Here is a 19,850-nt window from a genome sequence, read left to right on the forward strand (position 1 = left end):
TCCGTGGACCTTAGCTTTGGATCTTAGTTCCTCTCTCTGTACAAGGAGAAGACCAAGCTGCAGGAGGGTGGTCATGAGGGTTAAAGGAGACGATGCACACAGAAGGTGCTCAGTGGTGCTGGCGATCATGCTCCTGATGGAACACCACTCTGCAAGCCAAGACCCCTTCAGTGGGGATGCCAGGTTCACTCTGCAACAAGGGATTCGAGGCCCCCAGGACAGGTTCAATCCCTGTCCTCGAACTGGCGCATCAGAAGTGAAGATGCCAACCTGTGCCTGACCCGGGTCTGCCTCTGCACCCCCAATGCTTGGCCCCAGCTGTGGGTCCCTCCCAGTGTGGCCGCCTTCTGTGCAGGCTCCCTGTTCACCTTGCAAGGTGTGCCACAAAGCACAGGGCCAGTCAGACCACCCCCAACAGGGTGACATCACCACAGGCTCCTCATCCCCTTCCCTGTGCTGGGAAGGGGCTTTGTGTGGGCTCAGAACTGCATCTGGAGGAGGGGGACGGGGCAGGAGGCCATTTCTAGACCTCCCCATCAGTCTCATAATTCGTTCCTGTAAGACTCTGGCTGGAGTTGGGGTGCTCACAGCAGGCCACGAGCGGAGGCCAGGTGGCTGGGGAAGGCAGCTGTCTCGGCGGGTGGAAGGGGCTGACCCGCTGGATGGAAGCCACATTACTTCTCTGTGGAGGGTGGGGCTGAGCTCTTGGGGAACCTGACCGTCTGTTCTGGGGGCTGGGACCCCACGTGGCAGGTTGATCAGGGGCTGGCCAAGGACACCATCGGCGTTCTGAGGGAGAGAGCAGGTGAGGAGCACCAGGGCTCTCTAGGGAGATTGTGGTGGGTGTCACCTACCATCTCCCAAATCCTTAGTGAAATGTGGGCCACAGAACTCTGAGAGAAGGGAAGAATTTCACACCCAAGAAGAGGGGACCACCCAAGCTCCAGGAGCGCTGTGCTCACCCCTGGGGGGCGATGACCCCCCATGGCCGCAGTCCCTAGCTGGCTTCCACAAGGGCTAGTGTGGAGACCTGGCCAGCAGGGCTGCCTCTGTGAGGAACGTCAAGCATCCCTTCGAGCAGGGCAGCGTTCTGAGAAGCAGAAAGAACCTCTGCCTTCCAGACAGGACAGAGATTCTGATGCCCCTGCCTCCCTCTCACAGCACGCTGGGCCTGATGGACTGGGGTGCACGTAGCCCTGCAGCTGCTCGCAGGCCAATGGCCCACAACAGCTTCTGCTGCGTATCCCCCAGTGACAGGAGGCTCAGTGTACCCATGCAGGTCATTTGCAGGGGTCCTAAACTCCCGTCTCCCCCTTGGTGGGCCCAAAGGGTCCCACATGCTCTGCATCCTCAGGGAATTTGAAAACAATACTGGGTCCAGGTTTCCTTATTCAGGTAGACAGGCAGAATCGGAACATGGGATGTGAAAAGAGAAGGAAACGATTTTGCCCAGCAATCTTCACCCTACACAGCTGCTCCTTAGCAATGGACCCTGCACCCCAGGGTGCCAGGACCCATCACAGAGAGCTCCTGACAGCAGAGAGAAACTGGGATAAGGACAGGACCCAGCCAAGTGCTGCCTTCCTCCCTCGCCACACCAGTGGCTGAAGCGTGAGTGTGTTCCTGCTGGGACACTCACACTCACACACACATGCACACCTGCCGCACTGACTCAGGTGGGGACTCTGCCCTTCATTCCTGAGCAGCCACACTCCGGGTCAACAAATGGGGCCGTGATGACGTTTCAGCAATCCAACCAAACTGCTTCAGTGCACCACAGGTACCTGGAAAGGGGCCTGTCCACCTCTCACCCACTCTGACTTGGGGATAGGGAAACAGTGACAAAAGGCCAGTGTTCATAGCATCCTCCAGCCCTGGAGGGACCCAGCCTCCTCCTTCTACACCTCAGGAGTCAGAGCTGAGCTAAGGTTGCTTGGGACAAGCACAACTGGCAACTGCTCCGGAGAGGAACACAAGGTGAAAGACTCGATGAGACACACGGGGTGTGATGCTGCACCTGTCTTCTATCAGCAGCCTGATAGACACCTGAAGCAGTGACTCAGTGACGTAAAACCAAGGCCAGAATGGATGCTTGTGGACTTAGAGACGGATTCTGGGAGTTCTATCTGAAGCCTCTCGTCCTTTGTGAACAATCAAATGTACAGAAGTTCCAAAGCCACCTCGGGACATGAGTGGGCAGGTTCTGGCCCCCTGAGACCTGATGTCTTATATGGAAAGTGCTTCTCCCTGAATGAATATACAAATCACCTGGAATATTGCAAAACAGACTGTGACTCCATAGGTCCAGGTGGTACCCAAGACGCCATATTTCTACTCTGCTCCCAGGTGATGCCAACGTTCCGGGGATCACGCTCTTGACCAGCAACATGCCAGATTCGACTGGAGTCTCAACAGTAGCAGTCAAGTGACCTGCAGATGGCCCATCCGGGACAAGCCCAGACCCCACGCCTGCTATCTCATGCTAGGGGTCCACGGTGTCTAGGAGAGTAGCTACCTGAGCCCTTTCAGCCCCTAATCCAATTGGTATTTGCAAAGAGCAAACTCCTGGATGATACAAACTCCTCCCACCCCTGAGAAGCACAGCCCCTTCTCAGCCACAGAACTTAGGGACAGTTCTTAGATTCTAGTGAGTCAAGAAGAGATGGGGCACAGGAGAGATGTGGGGTAATGAAGAATCATAAGCCACGGGACTACTTTTGACTTTGGCTCTCAGCTAGGTGCTGGGGATACAGAAAGAACATGAGACAGGCTGTCCTCTTGCAGCCACAGCTGGCAGGTGAGACCAACACCCACAGAAATAACCCTGTGACAATGTGGGAAACGCTCCATCAGTGACAGGGCTGGAAGACTCCATGGGCCCCAGAGAGGCTGCAAGGACAACATGGGACACATGGCAGGTACCAGGAGAGCTCGCAAAGACAGTGCTATGGGACTGGACCTCAGAGGAGGCACGGGGTCTTCCAGACAGGATAAGACTAGGAAGGGTATTTCAGGTGTAAAAGTGGGTCGTGCACGGGCATGCTATGTCCTGGGAAAGGAGAGTAGCTCGTGCTGCAACAGGCAGAACATCAACTGAGGGGCCGGAGCAGGCACTGTGCTCATTACCAGGGGACAGAAAAGGAAGTAGGGTCTAGCTGTGTACAGATAAGGAGATTTAAGGCAAAGTCAATTTAAAACAAAACTCCCCCTTCATGACCTTCAGTGTGGTAAGAATTAAATGAGTTACTCGGTGTCTCTCTTTTTACATGCATAATTCTTAGATGCAAACAAATGTCTTGGCATCTGGCTTTCACTTCTTAATATTAGACAAAGGCATTTTCCTAGGTGGTTAACATCACTTATTAGTGGTCACACAATATTCCATCACATAGGTGCATAAAAATCCACTTAGCCAATCCCTGGTGCTTGACATGGCAGTTGTTCCCAATTTTTCACGATTATAAACAATATCTTTTCTGAATTCAACTTTGGCATAGATTCTCAGGAATCAGAATCAAAGGGTGTGAGTCAATCAAAAGTTTATGACTTGTGACATGTGGCCAGATACTCAGACTCTGGGAAACCAGCCTTGGAGGAGGCACCTGAGTGGCTCAAGGGGCTTTTGGCCAGAGTAGAGGGGACTGGCTCAGCCCTGAGGCTGGGATGTGGTTGCCCATGTTCTGAGCAGGCTCATGCTGGGATGGAGATGCAGCAGCCCTGTAAGCCATGCAGGTCTGTGTCAGCCAGGAGTGACTGAATGGGAGAACTGGGCTCCATCAGCCCTGGGAGAAGCTATTCTGCAAATACTGAGCTCTACCACCAGTCCCAAGACAGGATCAGACCGCAGGAGCATCAGGACTGTCTCTTAAGATGGACAGACTGGAATCTAGATCCTGGGCACCAGACCCTGACCTTCTCCATGGGACCTACATCATCTTTGAAGGACACTTGGTACTAGGAAAAAAGACAGCCCAACTGGATTGTCAGACAATGTTCCCACATTTTTCTGTGGTAGGCTGGGACCCTGCGCATCCCTTCACCTTTGGGGCTCAGCAGCTACCTCCTGAGCAGACCCCAGCTGCTTACCTGCCAGGGCTGGGATGGTGACCCGGTTCCATTCCCACGGCTGGTCGTACTCGTCGGCAGGCCTGTCGTCATCCTGGGGCAGCTTGCTCTCGCGCAGTCGGGGGCTGACCGTGCTCTCTGAGTCCGAGTCCACACTTTGGCCTTCGGGTTCATAAGGGGTGTCATATAACTGGATGCCTTTGTGCTGAGACCGGACACTTTCCTGCCTCTGGAATTCTGCAGACAAAAAGGAAGGAAGCAGAGGTGTAATGGGTGCACAGCGGGGAAATTTGGGATCCCTGCCAGGGACTACCCCTGGGTCCAGAGTGGCTGGCCAGGGAGGTGAGGACAGCACAGGAACAGCTCCTTTCTGTTTCCTGCAGCCTAGGCGCAGGGCAGGCAGCATCTCTGCTCTCCCTGGGGGTGGGTGGGGGAGTTGCTCACAAAGATCACAGGTTCTTGGGTGGACCTCAGGACAGCCCTGGACACCAGGTGCAGGTGTATTCTGACACTGCCCAGCCCTCTTGCTTGACAGCCATGTGGGGACACTCCCCACCGGAGCAGTTCACCCCCCTCACTAGACCTTCAAGTCACACTGAACAATGAGAAGATTTGGGTTAAATGATCCTCAAGTTCCCGCGTAGCTCACAGATTCAGGTAAAAGAACCAACAAGCAAACTATTTCCCTGAGATGACCCAGGGCCACCATCTTCTGCCTACGACACCCTTCCTTACAGTTCTGGTCTCCCCCCCAGAGCCTGCACACCTCTACCCAGGCTGAACACGCCTGGGAATTTCAGAGATGCTTGGTTTCACTTCCGAATGAGGAACAGGAGCTTGTGATCTTCAGGAGAAGGTGTGAAAGCCTGGTCCAGGGTGGGCTGAGGGCTGACTGTCCATCTAGTTGAGAGCCCAGATGGGGGCCATGCATATCAGCTGGGTATTTATTTATACCAGGAGAGGCAGGAGCAGCTGGAAGGACGGATGCTAGGATATGCACTCCAGGGGCCCCCGGGTCAAACAGGGAACCTGAGTTTCTTGATCTTGAATACCCACTGTGTGCAGGGTCCATGCTGGGGACCTGGGGAGGGTTCACTGCCAAGGCTGTGCCTGAGAAACCCAAATTTCCAGGGGACAGCATGTGCCTAAATCACCGTGATACTCGGGGGCAAAGGGATCACAGTGTGGGACCTGAGAGGGGGATGGCAGGACAAAGGAGAGATGGCAGATGACAGCTCTGACAGGTGGAAACAGGAGAGGGAGGGCCTTCCCTGTGGCAGGAACAGGTGGCCAAGGCAATGGGATGGAGAGCATGCTCACTGCCTACCTTGGCTTCTTATCCAATGAGATGGATATGGCAAGTGACCATTTTAGTCGTTAAGTATGCAGCTCAGCATCATTAAGTAGGTCCACACTGTTGGACAGCCATTCCATCATCTGTCTCTAGAACTTTCTCATCTTCCCAAGCTGAAACTCTGTGCCCGTTAAACCATGACTGCCCCACCTCCGCTCTCCCCATTCCCTGTCAACCCCCAGGTCTCCATGGCTCTGACTACTCCAGGAACAGCCATCAAGTGAAATCATTCAGCATTTGTCCTGTGACAGGCTGAGCAATGTTTCATCATATGGCTCTTCACTGTCTGCTCTGATGTCCCAGGTACAAGGTGGGGAGACGGGGTGAGGGTCCTAGAATGAGCTCTTTAAAGGACTCTGAAGCAATCTCCAAACCAGAGCTCCATGGCCTAAAGATACAACAGAAGAACCAGGGGTAACAGACCTCTAAGAGAAGCCCATGAAATAGGGATGATGGCAGCCAGCTGCTTTCGGGCTGGGCTTTCTGGTCCAAGGCCACCTCAAAGGGACAATAAAAAAACCTTCCCCCACCCCACACATATGCCCTGATGAAACAGGAGCCAATGATGTCGTGTGGTGTTTGCGTTCATGAACTTTACCCTGGTATTTCTCAAACAGTCACATACCAACTTTTGCTGCTCGAGGACCATGTGGGTTATTATTTACCACTTTTATTTATGTATGTTGTTAAGTAAATAAATTCACTTCAGAAGACTCTTTATCACATAAGCCATTATCCTTTGCCAAAAATAGATGCTAAGCATACAAAGAATGAATGAGAACAGAACCAGCTACTGGGTAGCCGCTGTCTGCTGTGAGGGCCTGGGGCTTGCTTTCTCTCTGCTGAAAAGTGGGATTTGCAAGTGTCAGAGGGCTGGTAGGAAGATGCTCTGTGGAAAACAATCATTTCTTCTCTCTAAAAAAGGAGAAAACAAACAGGAAAAATCTGCTGTTTCTCAGGCCACTTAAAATCATGTCTCCTCTGAGAAGATGTTCCATACTTTGCAAAGCATGTTTTTGTGTGTGTGTGCTGGGAATTGAACCCAGGGGTAGTTAAACACTGAACTAACCACGCATCTCCATCCCTTTTTATCTTTTACTTTGAGACAAGGTCTCACTAAATTGTCCAGGGCCTCACTAGGTTGCTGAGGCTAGCCATGAATCTGCAATCCTCCTGCAGCCTCCCGAGTTGCTTGGATTACAGGGGTACACCACTGTGCCTGGCCAAAACATGTTTTTTTTTTGGGGGGGGGGTACTGGGGATTAAACTCAGGGGTCCTCGACCACTGAGCCATATCCTAAGCCCTATTTTGTATTGTATTTAGAGACAGAGTCTCACCAAGTTGCTTGGCACCTTGCCATTGCTGAGGCTGGCTTTGAACTTGTGATTCTCTTGTCTTAGCCTCCTGGGCCACTGGGATTACAGGAGTGTGTCATCATGCCTGGCTAAAACATGGTTTTTATTGTGTCCTACAAATAAACAGGGATCATTTATTAGTTTTGAGCATGATGTCCGTTTTTTATTTTATTTTATTTTTTTACAGAGGGAGAAAGAGAAAGGAAGAGCTATAAAATGGTAGTACTATGTCACTTTAAAGTGAGGATCAACTGTAAAGTACCCTAGACGACTTTGTAAATCATTCATCTACCAAACTACTTGATCTTCTACTTAATACTTTGGAGGGCTCCTTGTCCTCTGCAGTATTCTCCTCCTGTTCTGAGAGGTGAAGTCTAGCCTCCTGCTGGAGGATTCAAGGCTGAGGACCCTCGGGCTGGGAATATTGGGGGTGCAGATGATAAGGGGCTGAGCTGGGAAAACCATCTTCCTCTTTACTTTCCACAGGCAGAAACAGCAAACATTTGGAACACTATCATTTACAAAGCACTTCTCATGTGCATTGCCATTCAATCCAAGGGCACCATACAGCAGTGAAGGTGTACTTCTGTTAGAAGCCTTTGCTGGATCCCTCCCAGGGCCTGACTCCAGGTCCAGGTGCTCTGTGCATGTAGATGGAGAACTGATGGGCAGACACCACCTTTTTGTGTGCTGGGGATTGAACCCAGGGCCTTGTGCATGTGAGCCAAGCACTCTTCCAACTGAGCTCTAACCTCAGCCCAAGACACCACTTTTTACCCCTAAATTCTAGTTAATTTACAAAAGTCCCTGTCGCCAGTGACAAAGAACCTGGAGGAAAATGCCAGACGCATGCAGTTCAGCATTACATAATATTCAGAGGAGGCGATATTCTACGTAAATATCAACCTAAAAGGAAAGCATGTGCTGCGAACAGATTAGCTATTAAATCAGAGGGACTTGTGCTACACCTCTCATGCAGGATTTACGGTTCTGGAAGCATCTGCGCCTCACCAAAGCTGGGTTTGTAATGGCATGCAGTTAAGACAGGGGATGTTATAATGGCAATCATTAAAACAAGCCTCCTCCTGTATTACATGGTGAATTCAAATTTTCATTAAGGACCCAACAATAGGGAACAGTTAAGTAAATTATGGCACGTTAACTGGATGGAATATTAAGTAGTCATTAAAATGATAAATTGGAAGATAATGTAGCTACATGGGAAGACGTGCATGAAATTATGCTAAACTAAAAAGTAAAATACAAAATTGTTTATGTGTGAGGGCAAAAGTATGTAACGTGAGCTTTCTAAACAAGTCCTGGGCAATGTGAACAATGCCCCAAAGGGAATTCTGTTCCTTGCTTAGGAATTGCTCAAAAGCAGCACGGCACATTTTGCTCATAATATCCAAACTCTGGTGACAGCAATGTCGTTAAGTACAGACACACACGAATAAAGAGCTGAAAACCCGATACAGGAAGGTAAACAGCTACTGTGCAGGGAAGGGATTATTGCATAATTATTTTTGAAAGCTGTAAATAATGAATAAAGATGCTACAAAGGAAAAAAATGTAATTAAGACAGAAAGTAAATGTGATGTTAAGCAGGCTGGGTCTCCAGGAGCTGTTTGTGTCTTGGAAGCAGCAGTCTTTCCCTGGGAAAAGGCTCACTCGGGGAGTAGCTTCTTCTCTGGAGAGGCTGGCCAAGAGCCCTGTGAGGCAAGAGCCACCTTGTGGGACAGGCCAGCTCACCACACATTGCTGTCTCCTGCCTAGTGACCAGGCCTGTCCACCTTGTTAGCCAGACCCCTCTGGGACGGTCCCAAGGCTGATGTAATAGGGGAGCTAGTGACCATATGTTGTAAGTCACGAGTTATCTGGATATGGCCATCTACACATTCGTGGAAAATGACCTTTCATACTGGATGGCAGGCAGTGATTTCATGCCTCTTAGGCAGCGAGCAGAAACATTAAATTGACAGGGTGGGGATTTCTGTTGACCTCTGGAGTAGAAAGGTTTTCAAGTGGAACGAAACATGGAGGAAAAAAAATGGAAAAGAAGGCACTTTCTTCAGTATCAGAAAATGTTAGAACTGGAGGGAGCATAAGAACCGGCCTGGGCATATTTACCAGGAGGGCTGGTGGCCGTGGAGAAGACAAGGGCCGGGAAGAGAGCAGGCGGGGGTGGGGGTGGTGGTGGCGGAGCTGGGACCAGCTTGGCTTGGATGAGCAGCCTCTTGAGTGGATGTGACAGGATTTAGAGACTCCCCACTCCACAAGCAACAAGCTATACTAACTGCACATACCCTCTGTTCCACACACGCACGGACGGCCTTCTCCGTGGTCAGTGCCCCCCCACCAGACTGGTAATGCCAGTTTGTTACAATGGACGCATTGATATTACCCCAGTCTCTAGTTTGCATTAGGGTGTACTCTTGGTGCTGCACATTCTATGGGCAAATGCATAATGCATGACATGTATTGTCACATCATATTGTCACATGAAGCATTTATAAGGTGTTCTGCCCAGTTGTTGCTCTCTCCTCCCTAACCCCTTGCTACCCACTGATCTTTTTACCATCTCCATAGTTTAGCCTTTTCCAGGATATCACGCAGGTGGAACCACAGTATGTAGCCTTTTCAGACTGGCTTCTTTCTCTAAGTGATATACATTTTAGTTTTGATAGCTCTAGGGATTGAACTCAGGGGCACTCAACCACTGAGCTACTATTTTATATTTTATTTAGAGATAGGGTCTCACTGAGTTGCTCAGCACCTCACTTTTGCTAGCTGGATTTGAACTCATGATCTTCTTGTCTCGGCCTCTTCAGCTGCTAGGATTACAGGTATGCACCACCACACCTGGCACTCATTATTTTTTTTTTTAACATTTCAATAATATTCCATTGTCTGGATGTACCGGAGTTTATTTGCCCATTCACCTAATCAAGGATCTCTTGGCTGTTTCCAAGTTTTGGCAATTACAAATAAAGTTACTGTAAAGTAGACATGAAATTTTCAACTTCTTTGGATAAGTACTGGGTAGGTCAATTACTAGCTCATAAGAGTATGCTTATGTGCAAGTCTCTGGGTTCAGTGCCTAGGACCATTAAAAAGTATGTTTAGTTTGGTAAAAAATTGCCAAACTGTCTTCTAACGTATTATTCTGTACTCCTGCCTGAATGAAAGTTCTACTATATGCCTCCCTTTTTGCTTTGGCTGATAGGAAACTTGGATTTTGATGTAGAACCTCTGTAGCTATAATAACTTAGGACATGAGTAATAGATTTCGATTCCTATTCTCCTGGTCTTGTTACAGACATGCATTTCTCTTTTATTACAAACAAACTCTAACCTGCATTTCGAAAGTTGACGGGCACACATCTAAGTGAAAAGACACACAGTAGTACACTTCAAGATAAATGTCTTTTATCAGCAAGAAGACTAGAAGAACATGAATCTTTTTTTTTTTTTTTTTTTTTAACCAACTCTTTGGGAACAGAAAAAGGAAACATGGCTTCACTGTCCGGGAAGCTGAGGCGTGCCCATCTTGGTGCCCCTGGCCTTCTCCGGTGGCACATGTATCCACTGTGCTCACAGGCAATCCTCTCTCCACTAAGTGGCTGGGGTTAGGTGGGGAGGCTGAGACCCTCAGTCAGAGAGGGCAGACACACCCAGGCTCCTTGATGAGAGCAGACTTGAATCTACAACCTCAAGAAGAGGCAGCTCTCGGCTGGGGGAGCCTGGGAAGGCTGCAGAGAATGTAGACACGAGGTCATGGTACTGTGGTACGGCAGAGAAATGGGCCCAGGCTGGAGGAAGACGGGGCTGAGGTCCAGGGGACCAGAAGCACGAGGTATACGTGGGTTGTTCAAGGGCTGAGGGTTTCTAGATGCCCAGTGGAAGACAAAGCTACGGCAGAGGAAGCAGGTTTCTGTGAGGCCTCAAATGCTGAGGGACAGCACCCCCGGAGACCAAAGAGACCTACCTGCCCCAGAGCCTCTGGGCGGGGTGGAGCTGGGTGGGGAGCAGACGGCACAGCTGGGAAGGAGCCTCACTGGAAATGACAGACGCTAGCCTGCAGGCCCCTCACCTCTAATTTTCCCAGCCAGGCTTGTCTGGGAATCTACGGCAGCTCCAGATCATAGAGTGGCAGAGCTCAGTGGGGATGTGTGGCCCTCGGAGGCCTGCATTCTCAGGCCCTGCCATCACTTCCAGCCTACGAAACCTCTACTCTGCCAGGGGTGGGCATGCCCGGCCATGTCACCAGCATCTCCACCCATCTACACAGAAGCACAGTCACAGTGGACCTGTGCCCAAGATGACAAGGTTGTGAGCAGATGAGACACAGAGTCCTGGCCAGGGCAGGATGGGCTGCATTACTGGACCAGGGCTGCCCCACACTGACCACCTAGAGGGAGGCAGGGCCTGGGTCCAGGAGCTAACAGGTCAACAGCACAGGGCCGGGGACTGACAACACTGATCCAGCACACTGCTTGGCCTGTATCTTGGCTCCAGCCCCTGCCTAATTCGGAGCAAGTTGCCTCAGTTTCCTCATCTCTGGGGGGATGACAACTACACCCATCTCAGAGAGATGCTATGGAGGATTAAATACATAGGCCAAATGATTAGAATAGAGCTTGGGGCAAAGAAAGTGCTCTGTGAATGTCATTATTCCAAACACCACTATTGGGGACTTCCTTGGAGCCTCATCTCCCAGAGCTTCAGAGGCCTGCTTACGGGAACCTGACAGCCAACCCTGAGTTGGAAATGGAAAGCGCTGGACACCGACCTCTAAGCCTATTTGCATTTCTGGGTCTATAACTTCTGCTTTCAGCTGTTGCATTGGCCATCTGACACCCCCGCATGGGAGTCAATGTGAAACATACAGGGGTGGGGGTGGGGGTCTTGGTTCAATCCAGTCATCACATTTTATGGATGGGGAAACTGAGGCCTAGGGAAGGAAGAAGGTGGCTGGGTAGAGGCCCCAAAGACCCCTCATGCCTGGACCAGGGCTTTTTCTGCCTCTTCGACACTTCCTGACATCTCTTTCATCAGCTTGTCTTGTTTTAACCTCCAGGAGGCAGGGTGTCTATTTCAGGCAGATCTCTGAGCTGTTAAAAAGCACACCCGGCACCTCAGGCCGAGTGATGAGCTCCACGGGAGTGGCAGGCGGTTGCTCCTAATTAGACATGGGCCAAAACCCAGCCTAGTGCCAGGGTACCACATCAAAGGGGAGTCAGAGGCTTTTTCCCATCTGCACGGTTCAAACATCTGTTAGAGAAAGACCCTCCCCCTAATGGGGGTGCTTCAACAGGCAGCTGAGCTCAGGTGTCCCTTGGAGGCTGCGGGTGGGCAGCACAGGGATGACAGGAGTCCTTTGGGGTAGACGCTGCAGGCCATCAAGGGCAGGGCAGCTCAGAGACCAGGCTTGGAGACAACCCAGCCCTCACACATGCAGAAGGCCCCACCTCCTCCTCTATCTGGTCTGGTTTCCGGAGCTGTCTAGAAGCCAGAAGACTAATTAGACTTCTTTTGCCATCTCCTCTCCAGGCGTGCACAGAAACACCCCAGGCAGCAGAGGGTGAGCTCTGTGGAAGCAGGGGTGTGGAACAAGAAGAGTGGGCCCCAGGCAGCGGCCCAGGGCCTGTCGCTACTGGCCAACCTGCCCTGCTTGCTCTTATGTGCTCAGCCTGAGGGCGAGGGAAAGGCCCGGGTCTGGAGTAGGAAGCTTGGTTTACTCCCATCCCTTGGCCATCTGTACAGGGACAGAGTCTTCTCACGAGCCCCTCTGGCCTCGAGTACCAGAGGGTAGACAAAGACCTCGCATCTGATGACAAATGTGCTTTCATCAGGATTTGAAAGGCCACTTGGGCCTCGGCCCAGAGCTCACGGGCTCTCGGTGACATTACCTCTGGGTCCTATCCCAGCCCATCACTCTGCATCTTCCAGCGACTGCCTTCACGTGCAGAGGATTCTGGGCAGCTGCAGGCCCAGCAGCTGGTGCCGTCCCCGGCGAAGACTCACTGAGGCGGGGTCACTGTTCCAGGAACCCAGGGAAGTGAGTGACTGGGTCTCCCTTTAAGGAGTCGATTTCTTAGAAGATGCCATTTTGATTCCAGGTTGACTGCAAGACCTAACTTCACGGGCAAGTGGGGAGTCTGCCTGCTTTTCTTCCTCACTCACAGAGCCCCAACTGTGTGCTACACTGGGCTCCTAGCCGGATGCTGAGTGCCAGCCCAGTGTTTGGTGAAGCTGGGGGTCCTCAGTGAACGCTGGTGTGGCAGGAGAACCAGGACGCCACCATCCGTAAACAATGAGTTAATAATGGTTACCAGTCACTAAGCACCTGCTTGTGTCCCAGGCACCATCCTGGGTATTGGGAGTAAAGTACTGCTCATTCTCAAGACACACAGAGGCAGGAGTAGATTAAGCATCCCTGAAAAATCAAATCGTAAAACTCTTTGAGCATCTATAGGGTGCCACAAATGGGAAATTCTACACTTGACATCATGTAACTGGTCGTGGTCAAAATGCAGGCATACTAAAAACACTGCACAATTATCTTCAGGCAAAGGGTATGGGGTGTACATGAAGCATAAGTCATTTTCATATTTAGACTTGAGTCCCAGCCCCAAGAAACACTAACACCGTGCAGGTACTCATTATATTAAGTGCAAATACCCAAGTCCAAAAAAATCCCCAAATCCAAAAATGCTTCTGTTGCAAGCATTTTTGAATTCTTGACTGTATTATTTCCCATGCAGAAACTGAGGCTCAGACAAATGAGGCTCAGCTGGAAATAATCCAGTTCTGACTGTTGTAAGCACCTTAAAAGTGGTACGTGCATTGGCAGCCGGGTGGAGGTAAAAAATAACCCAGTTCCTAGAGTTTGGAAAAACTTCAGGAAGGTGGTAGCATTTCAGAGTCTTAGGTCCTTGTGTAAGAAGAGCCCTCGAGGATCAGGGAAACAGAGGGACTGCCTACTATCACAAACAGAGAAGGACAAGCCCAGAAGGACATAATCAAGAAGAGTAGGAAGGCTTGGGTAGTTGAAAATGAGGTCACCAGGACAAAGGGCAAACGAGGAAGGGCAAGCACGAGCAAAGAGGTGGAGAGGGGAAAGCCGGAGGATTATCAGATAGAACCCAACAGCCTGTGCTGCCTTCAGCCTGGTGCTCTTCATTGGGAACGGGGTGTGGTGACCAGAATGGATGGAGCTGGGCTAGGGAGAGTGTGGAAGTCACAGGAGGGATGCTACTCTAAAAGGCAGGAAATTGGAAAAGGGGGGCCAGGAGCCTTAATCAGGTCTTTAATGCAAACCCTTATAGTGGATTATAATTCCCCAAGTGGGCAGGACACGCAGGGGTGTGTGTGGTACTCAGTTGTATATAATCCCAAGGTAGGACCCTCTGAAAAATTAGGGCTCCACCTTTTCAAGGGATGGAGAGAGGACATGCTCCTGTGAGCAACCCCCAGGTGTGGAGATGCAGACATTCCCCCTGGGATGAGGGCCAGGGTCAGGCACCTAATCCTCAGAGGGTGGGTGACCCTGGACTCTTCATGCTGCAAAAAAGAGGCCAAGGAGGGGCTTCCAGACCTGTATCCAGCCTGTGTCTTCTGAGTGTTGACAAGTGGACCTGTGCAGAGGGCCAGCACCCCACAGATACAATCTTCCGGTCTGCTGGGCAAAGTGAGGTCTCAGCTTCCAGAGGGGCCTGGGGGCCGCTTTAATGTGATGAAGCCACAGGGTGACGGGCTTTCATGCCTGACCAGTCATAGCTAGGGGCTTTACTCCTTATGGAGCAGCTTCACCTACATGTTCTCAGGGAACCTTGGAGCAAACCTTGGAGGATCCACAATGTGAAGGCCCCTTGCCATCTGCCTGATAAAAGCCTGCAGCTTACACAAGAGGGGTGGGAAGAGTTGGGCCTCAATTACACAGCGGTGCCCACGTGCTAAGTGCATTCTTATTTAATTCTCCCGACAGTTCTATGAGGTACCATGTGGACTGCAAAATGAGCTGTGGACAAAGGCTGCCCGGCTCTGGAGACCATGCTCTTGGCCATGTGGCCCTCTACACCATCTTCCTAGCCCAAGTCAGTGCTCCCTCCACTCCAATAGGAACAAAAAGACACAAACTTGGTGCTCAGGTCAGTAAAGGAAGCAAACCCTGGAGGGCCCTGGTCCATCAAGCTGAGTGATGCCAGGCAAGCTATTTCCTGCCTCTGGCTGACAGTCTGCTTATCAAACTGGTAACTGGGGCCATCTTGGGGGTCCCTCCAGGCATCATTACAATCAGTCTGAAGGCAAGCAGAGAGCTGTCGATCAGGGAGGTATTCAGCACATTCTAGATGCTGCACAGGGGCGGCCAAGACATGCTGCTGGTCCCAGTCTGGCTGGCACTAAGCCAGTGGTTAAACTGGTAGCAGGTGCAGGGGACCACTTCCCAGGGCAAAGCCAAGCATAATTCTTCACCTCACTTGTACCTGCTGGCCCTGGTCACTTATATTAAAGCACCCTCACCACCTTTCATGTTTCCCAGCTATACAGGTCAACCCCACCTATATGCCTAGGGCTGGTCATGGGGTCACTGTCTCATACCGAGGGGGGTGATGTTGGCATCAAGCCCCCATGCTCAGAGCAGCTGCCCCAGCGGAAGCAACCTGCTGAGATCTGGCAAGCTCTCTGCCCAGCTTCCCTACCCTGGAACTTCTTCAAGGGAGCAACTAATCCCCCTAGGGACCCAGAGACAACTCAGCCTTCTGGACAGCAGCACTGAGGCTGCTGGCCCAGGACCAGCCTGGCTCTCCGCTCACCGGCTGTGTGACCTTGGCCAACTGCCTGCTCCACTGGGGCTCAGATCTCTCCCAGGTGAGGTAGAGGGGTTGAACCAGATGATCTCAGGGGCCTTTCTCACTCAGTCTGGTTCCATGAAGAGCAGGTATTCACAGAGGGCTTCCTGGTCCAAGTGCTATTGCTCCATCTTTGGAAGGAGGCAGGAGGCATACAAGAGAGCACCTACCCTACCAGCACGGGGGTCGCTGGCCTCAGCATCCCAACCACCCTCAGCAAACCACTTCAAGACACGGTCATAATATGCAATGGGAACACTGCCCAGTGAGAAGCTCCACCCCACTCCCAGCTGCGCTTTCCCATCTGGGGTAGTTCATCTGTGTCAACTTGGCTGGCCTATGGGATGCCTAGATGTTAGGATGAACGTTAGTCTGTAAGAGTATTTTTGGATAGGATCAATATTGAAATTGGTGGAGTGAGCAGATTGCTGTGCCCCCACTGTGTGGGTAGGCCTTATCTAATCCATTGAAGGCCCTGCATAGAACAAAAAATGCCAGCCCTTCCCTGAGTAAAAGAGAATTCTGTCTGTCTGCCTTTGAACGGGGACATTGGCTTTCTTCCTGCCTTTGGACTTGAACTACACCACTGATTCTGATTCCATGCATCCAAATTTGGACTTGAAGTACACCACTGACTTTGCAGCTTGCCAACTCACCTGCAGATCTTGGGACTTGCCAGCCTCTGTCATCACGAGAGTCAATTCCTTAAAATAAATCTCGGTCTCTCTCTCTCCCCACTGGTCTGCTTCTCTAGAGAACTCCCATTAATACAAACTTCTGTGAAGTCCTTCACCACACACCTAGCGTGTGGGCCTTGGAAGGGCTGCTTATCCGTTCCCTTCTTAGGAAACCCAGTTTCTGACAACAGCAAATCAACCCAGAGAGCTGGGTCTATAAGGAAACCCTTCTATCACCATCAGGGCAGACACACCACTTTACTTGATCCCAAAGAGCGAGGCAAGCAGTCCAACAGAAGATTCTTGAGAAGGATATGCAATTCCACCTTCGAGACTTAAGCAAAGCCACTATGAGTCCAAGGATCTTAGTGGGGACCCACAGCTGGCCCAGGAGGGACCATCTGTCAAGGTCCAACCCAAATCTAACCAAAAAAGACTAAAGGGCAGTGCTCTCTCTCCCAAAGAGTACTTCACAGTCCACGCGACCCTTTGCATTACGTGGTCCTTATAACCACTGGCTGCAGAAGGGTCCTCACAGGTAGCGATGGCATCCTCACTTAATAGCGGAAACGGGAACATCAGAATGAAGGGAACTTGCCAAAGTCATGGGGTAAGAAATCCGCACAGTTCCTGAGTAAGGAGTTTTACAATTCTTACCCTCCTGGCTTTTCCAACTCGACTGTCTTGTAGGTCACGGTGTCACAGCACCAAAAACCCTAAGGAGCGTTCTTTTATTTGTCTGTTTTACAGAATAGTGGGAAAAGGGAAGGTGAGTGGGGCATGCTACATGTAAGAACGGGGACCTGAGAAGCACCACCCTTCACAGTCCTCTCAAGGGGCTCTTTCCTACTGACAGCTGTTCCAGCCAACACCATCCACCCAGCACCCTGCGCACCCAAGAATGGTGTGAAAAGAAGGACACACCTGGATGGAATGAAGAGCTTATACTGGAGCAATAAATAAATACACAGATACACGTACGGCCCCTCCTGAGGGCCCCGAAAAGGTGTCCTTCAGGTATTCAATATGATACAAAAGGTGCCATCAGTTTCTAGAACATGAGAGCAAGCAGAGAGAGCCTACCTCTCTGCGATGGCAGCCTCTTCCAACTGGTGGCCTCCCAGGGACCTGACCTGAAACCCTGCTGCCCCAGAGCACCAAGTCCTATTTTCTGTTCAGTTAGGATCACAGGATACTGAGTCCCCACAGAATGCTAGAGGCAGTGCAGGGGCTCAAAGAGGAATCCAACACCTTCCCAGGCATCTGTCTCTCCCCCACCCTGGGGACCCTGAGACTCCTGTCACTTTCTGGCATTGTGCAAGCTCAGTTCCACCCCCACCCCCAGTTCTAAGGGCGGAGTTCAAGTCTAATCCATCCTGACACACCCCCTGCCATTCCTAGCATAGAACCTGGCTCCACAGATGCTCTGCAAATACTGGCTGAAGGAACAACATAAACAAACAGCCTCTTGCACATTCTGAATTTAGCGCAGAAAAAATATTTTAAAAATATTTGTCTCTTCTAGGAAGAGAACCATACCCATAGATGGCTGGAGGGAATATAAACTGGAAATGGCCTTTTCAGAGGTAAAATTGGTAGATCTAACAAAAATTAAATACCGTATGGCCTGGAGTTCTGCTTCCAAAAATATCCAGACCCACATGCAGAAATAAATGCTCACGGATGTTCACTCTGAATAGGAGAAGGACCGAGCACACTGTGCTAGTCACACTGGAGAATCATTCAAAAGAAAGAATGCCCTCGGACAAGATCTGTGATCAACAGCGTTTAGGCAGAAAAGAATGATTTTTGTAAGCAGGTGGGAAAAGGGTTAAGAATACACAAATTATGAATGGTCCCGGTTTCTGGAGAGGGTTCCCTTTTTTAGTCCCTGTATGTCTGTAGGCTGCATTTTCTTACCTAGAGCATGTAGGTTTTTCCCTTTTTAAAAAATTAGCACCTATTTTAAATGTAATGATGAAACAAACAAAAAAAAATTATTTATTTATTTTTTTGGGGGGTACCAGGGGTTAAACTCAGGAGCACTCAACCACTGAGCCACATCCCCAGCCCTATTTTATATTTTATTTAGAGACAGGGTCTCACTGAGTTGCTTAGTGCTTCACTTTTTGCCACTGGGATTACAGGTATGCACCACTGAGCCTGGCAATGAAACAGATTTTTAAAAGAAGCTACAAATGTGGCCTCCAAAGACTGTCCCCTCTCTTGTGGTTCATAATAGCACGCATGAAGTGTCTCTCCTGAGCCAGTGCTGAGCTTTACATTACTGTTTCTGTTGTTCCTTCAGCCATGAGTTTCACACTAACCCCAGGAGAGATGACGACACTGAGGCCAAGACAGGAAGAGCAGAGTGCTAAGGTGGCATGTTGGTGCCAGGATGAACTATATCCTGTGTCTGCTTTTGTCAAAGTCTGAGCTCACAATGTGGCCACAGAGTCACTTGCCATCTACTTCACATTCTGGTGGGACATGCTTTGGACCCACAGCTTCTGTTTTGGGATTATTTATAAATACTTTTCATATCATGTGATGCTTACACATTCAAAGTCTAGGAAATGAAGTCTGGAGCAAACTGTGTTTTGTTGAACTCAGGGGAACTCAACCACTGGGCCACACCCCCAGTCCTATTTTGTATTTTATTTAGAGACAGGATCTGAGTTGCTTTTGCTGAGGCTGGCTTTGAACTCACGATCCTCCTGCCTCAGCCTCCTGAGCTGCTGGGATCCCAGGCGTGGGCCACCAGGCTGGGTTTTGTTTTTTCACCCCAAGGTGTACACTTTAACTAGAACATGCCCACAGTGTCTCCAGACATCCACAGAAGCTCTGGATTTTCCCCCCTGGTACAGACTGAACCCAGGGAACTTTAGCATAGAGCTACGTCCCCATTCCTTTTTTTTTTTTTCTTTCTTTTTTTGTTTTAATATTTTTAGCTTTTAGGTGGACACAATCTCTTTATTTTGTTTCTACGTGGTGCTGAGAATCGAACCCAGTGCCTCACGCATGCTAGGCGAGTGCGTCACCATTTGAGCCACATCCCCAGCCCTTTCTTGTCTTTTTTTTAGATTTTGAGACAGGGTCTTGCTGAGGCTGGCCTCAAACTTGCGTTCCTCTTCCCAAGTAGCTGGGATTGCAGGCATGCACTAGATGTTTCGACACACAAAGGACGGTAGTTAGTCTTGGCACTGCAAATGGGGAAAGCTCTCCCCTAAACACAGCTATGTGGACAGGTCTAATCCCTTTTTGGCACCCCTGGCTTTACTGCAAAGGGTCCCCACCCTCTCCAAGGCCTGATAACCCTTTCAAAGTCACAAATCAAGGTAATCCCCACTGTCCAAGTTTGATCAGCAAGCCCTGAATCAAAAAATACCCTAAGGTGGATGACAAGGAGCAGGTTGCCCTGTGGGGGGGCGGGTGTGCTTGGGATGAAGGAGGTCGGGCCTTTGATGCCCCCAGAGGAGGCTGCCTCCCGACAGGTGGCTCCTTGAGGAGGGATCAGAGGGATTACAGCAGCATGAGATGTTC

General features: G+C 50.4%; 1 protein-coding gene across 1 annotated transcript in view; it reads right to left on the reverse strand.

Moving 5' to 3' along the window:
* Window positions 1–19,850, reverse strand: part of Shb (SH2 domain containing adaptor protein B) — a 129,912-nt gene that overhangs the window by 45,410 nt on the left and 64,652 nt on the right. Inside the window, exon 3 of the mRNA XM_027930992.2 lies at window positions 4,087–4,302. Within this exon, the coding sequence (XP_027786793.1) occupies window positions 4,087–4,302 (216 nt within the window). The remainder of the gene's footprint in view (window positions 1–4,086; window positions 4,303–19,850) is intronic.

Source organism: Marmota flaviventris, chromosome 13, assembly GCF_047511675.1.
Source record: "Marmota flaviventris isolate mMarFla1 chromosome 13, mMarFla1.hap1, whole genome shotgun sequence".
NCBI classification, from domain to species: Eukaryota; Metazoa; Chordata; class Mammalia; order Rodentia; family Sciuridae; genus Marmota; species Marmota flaviventris.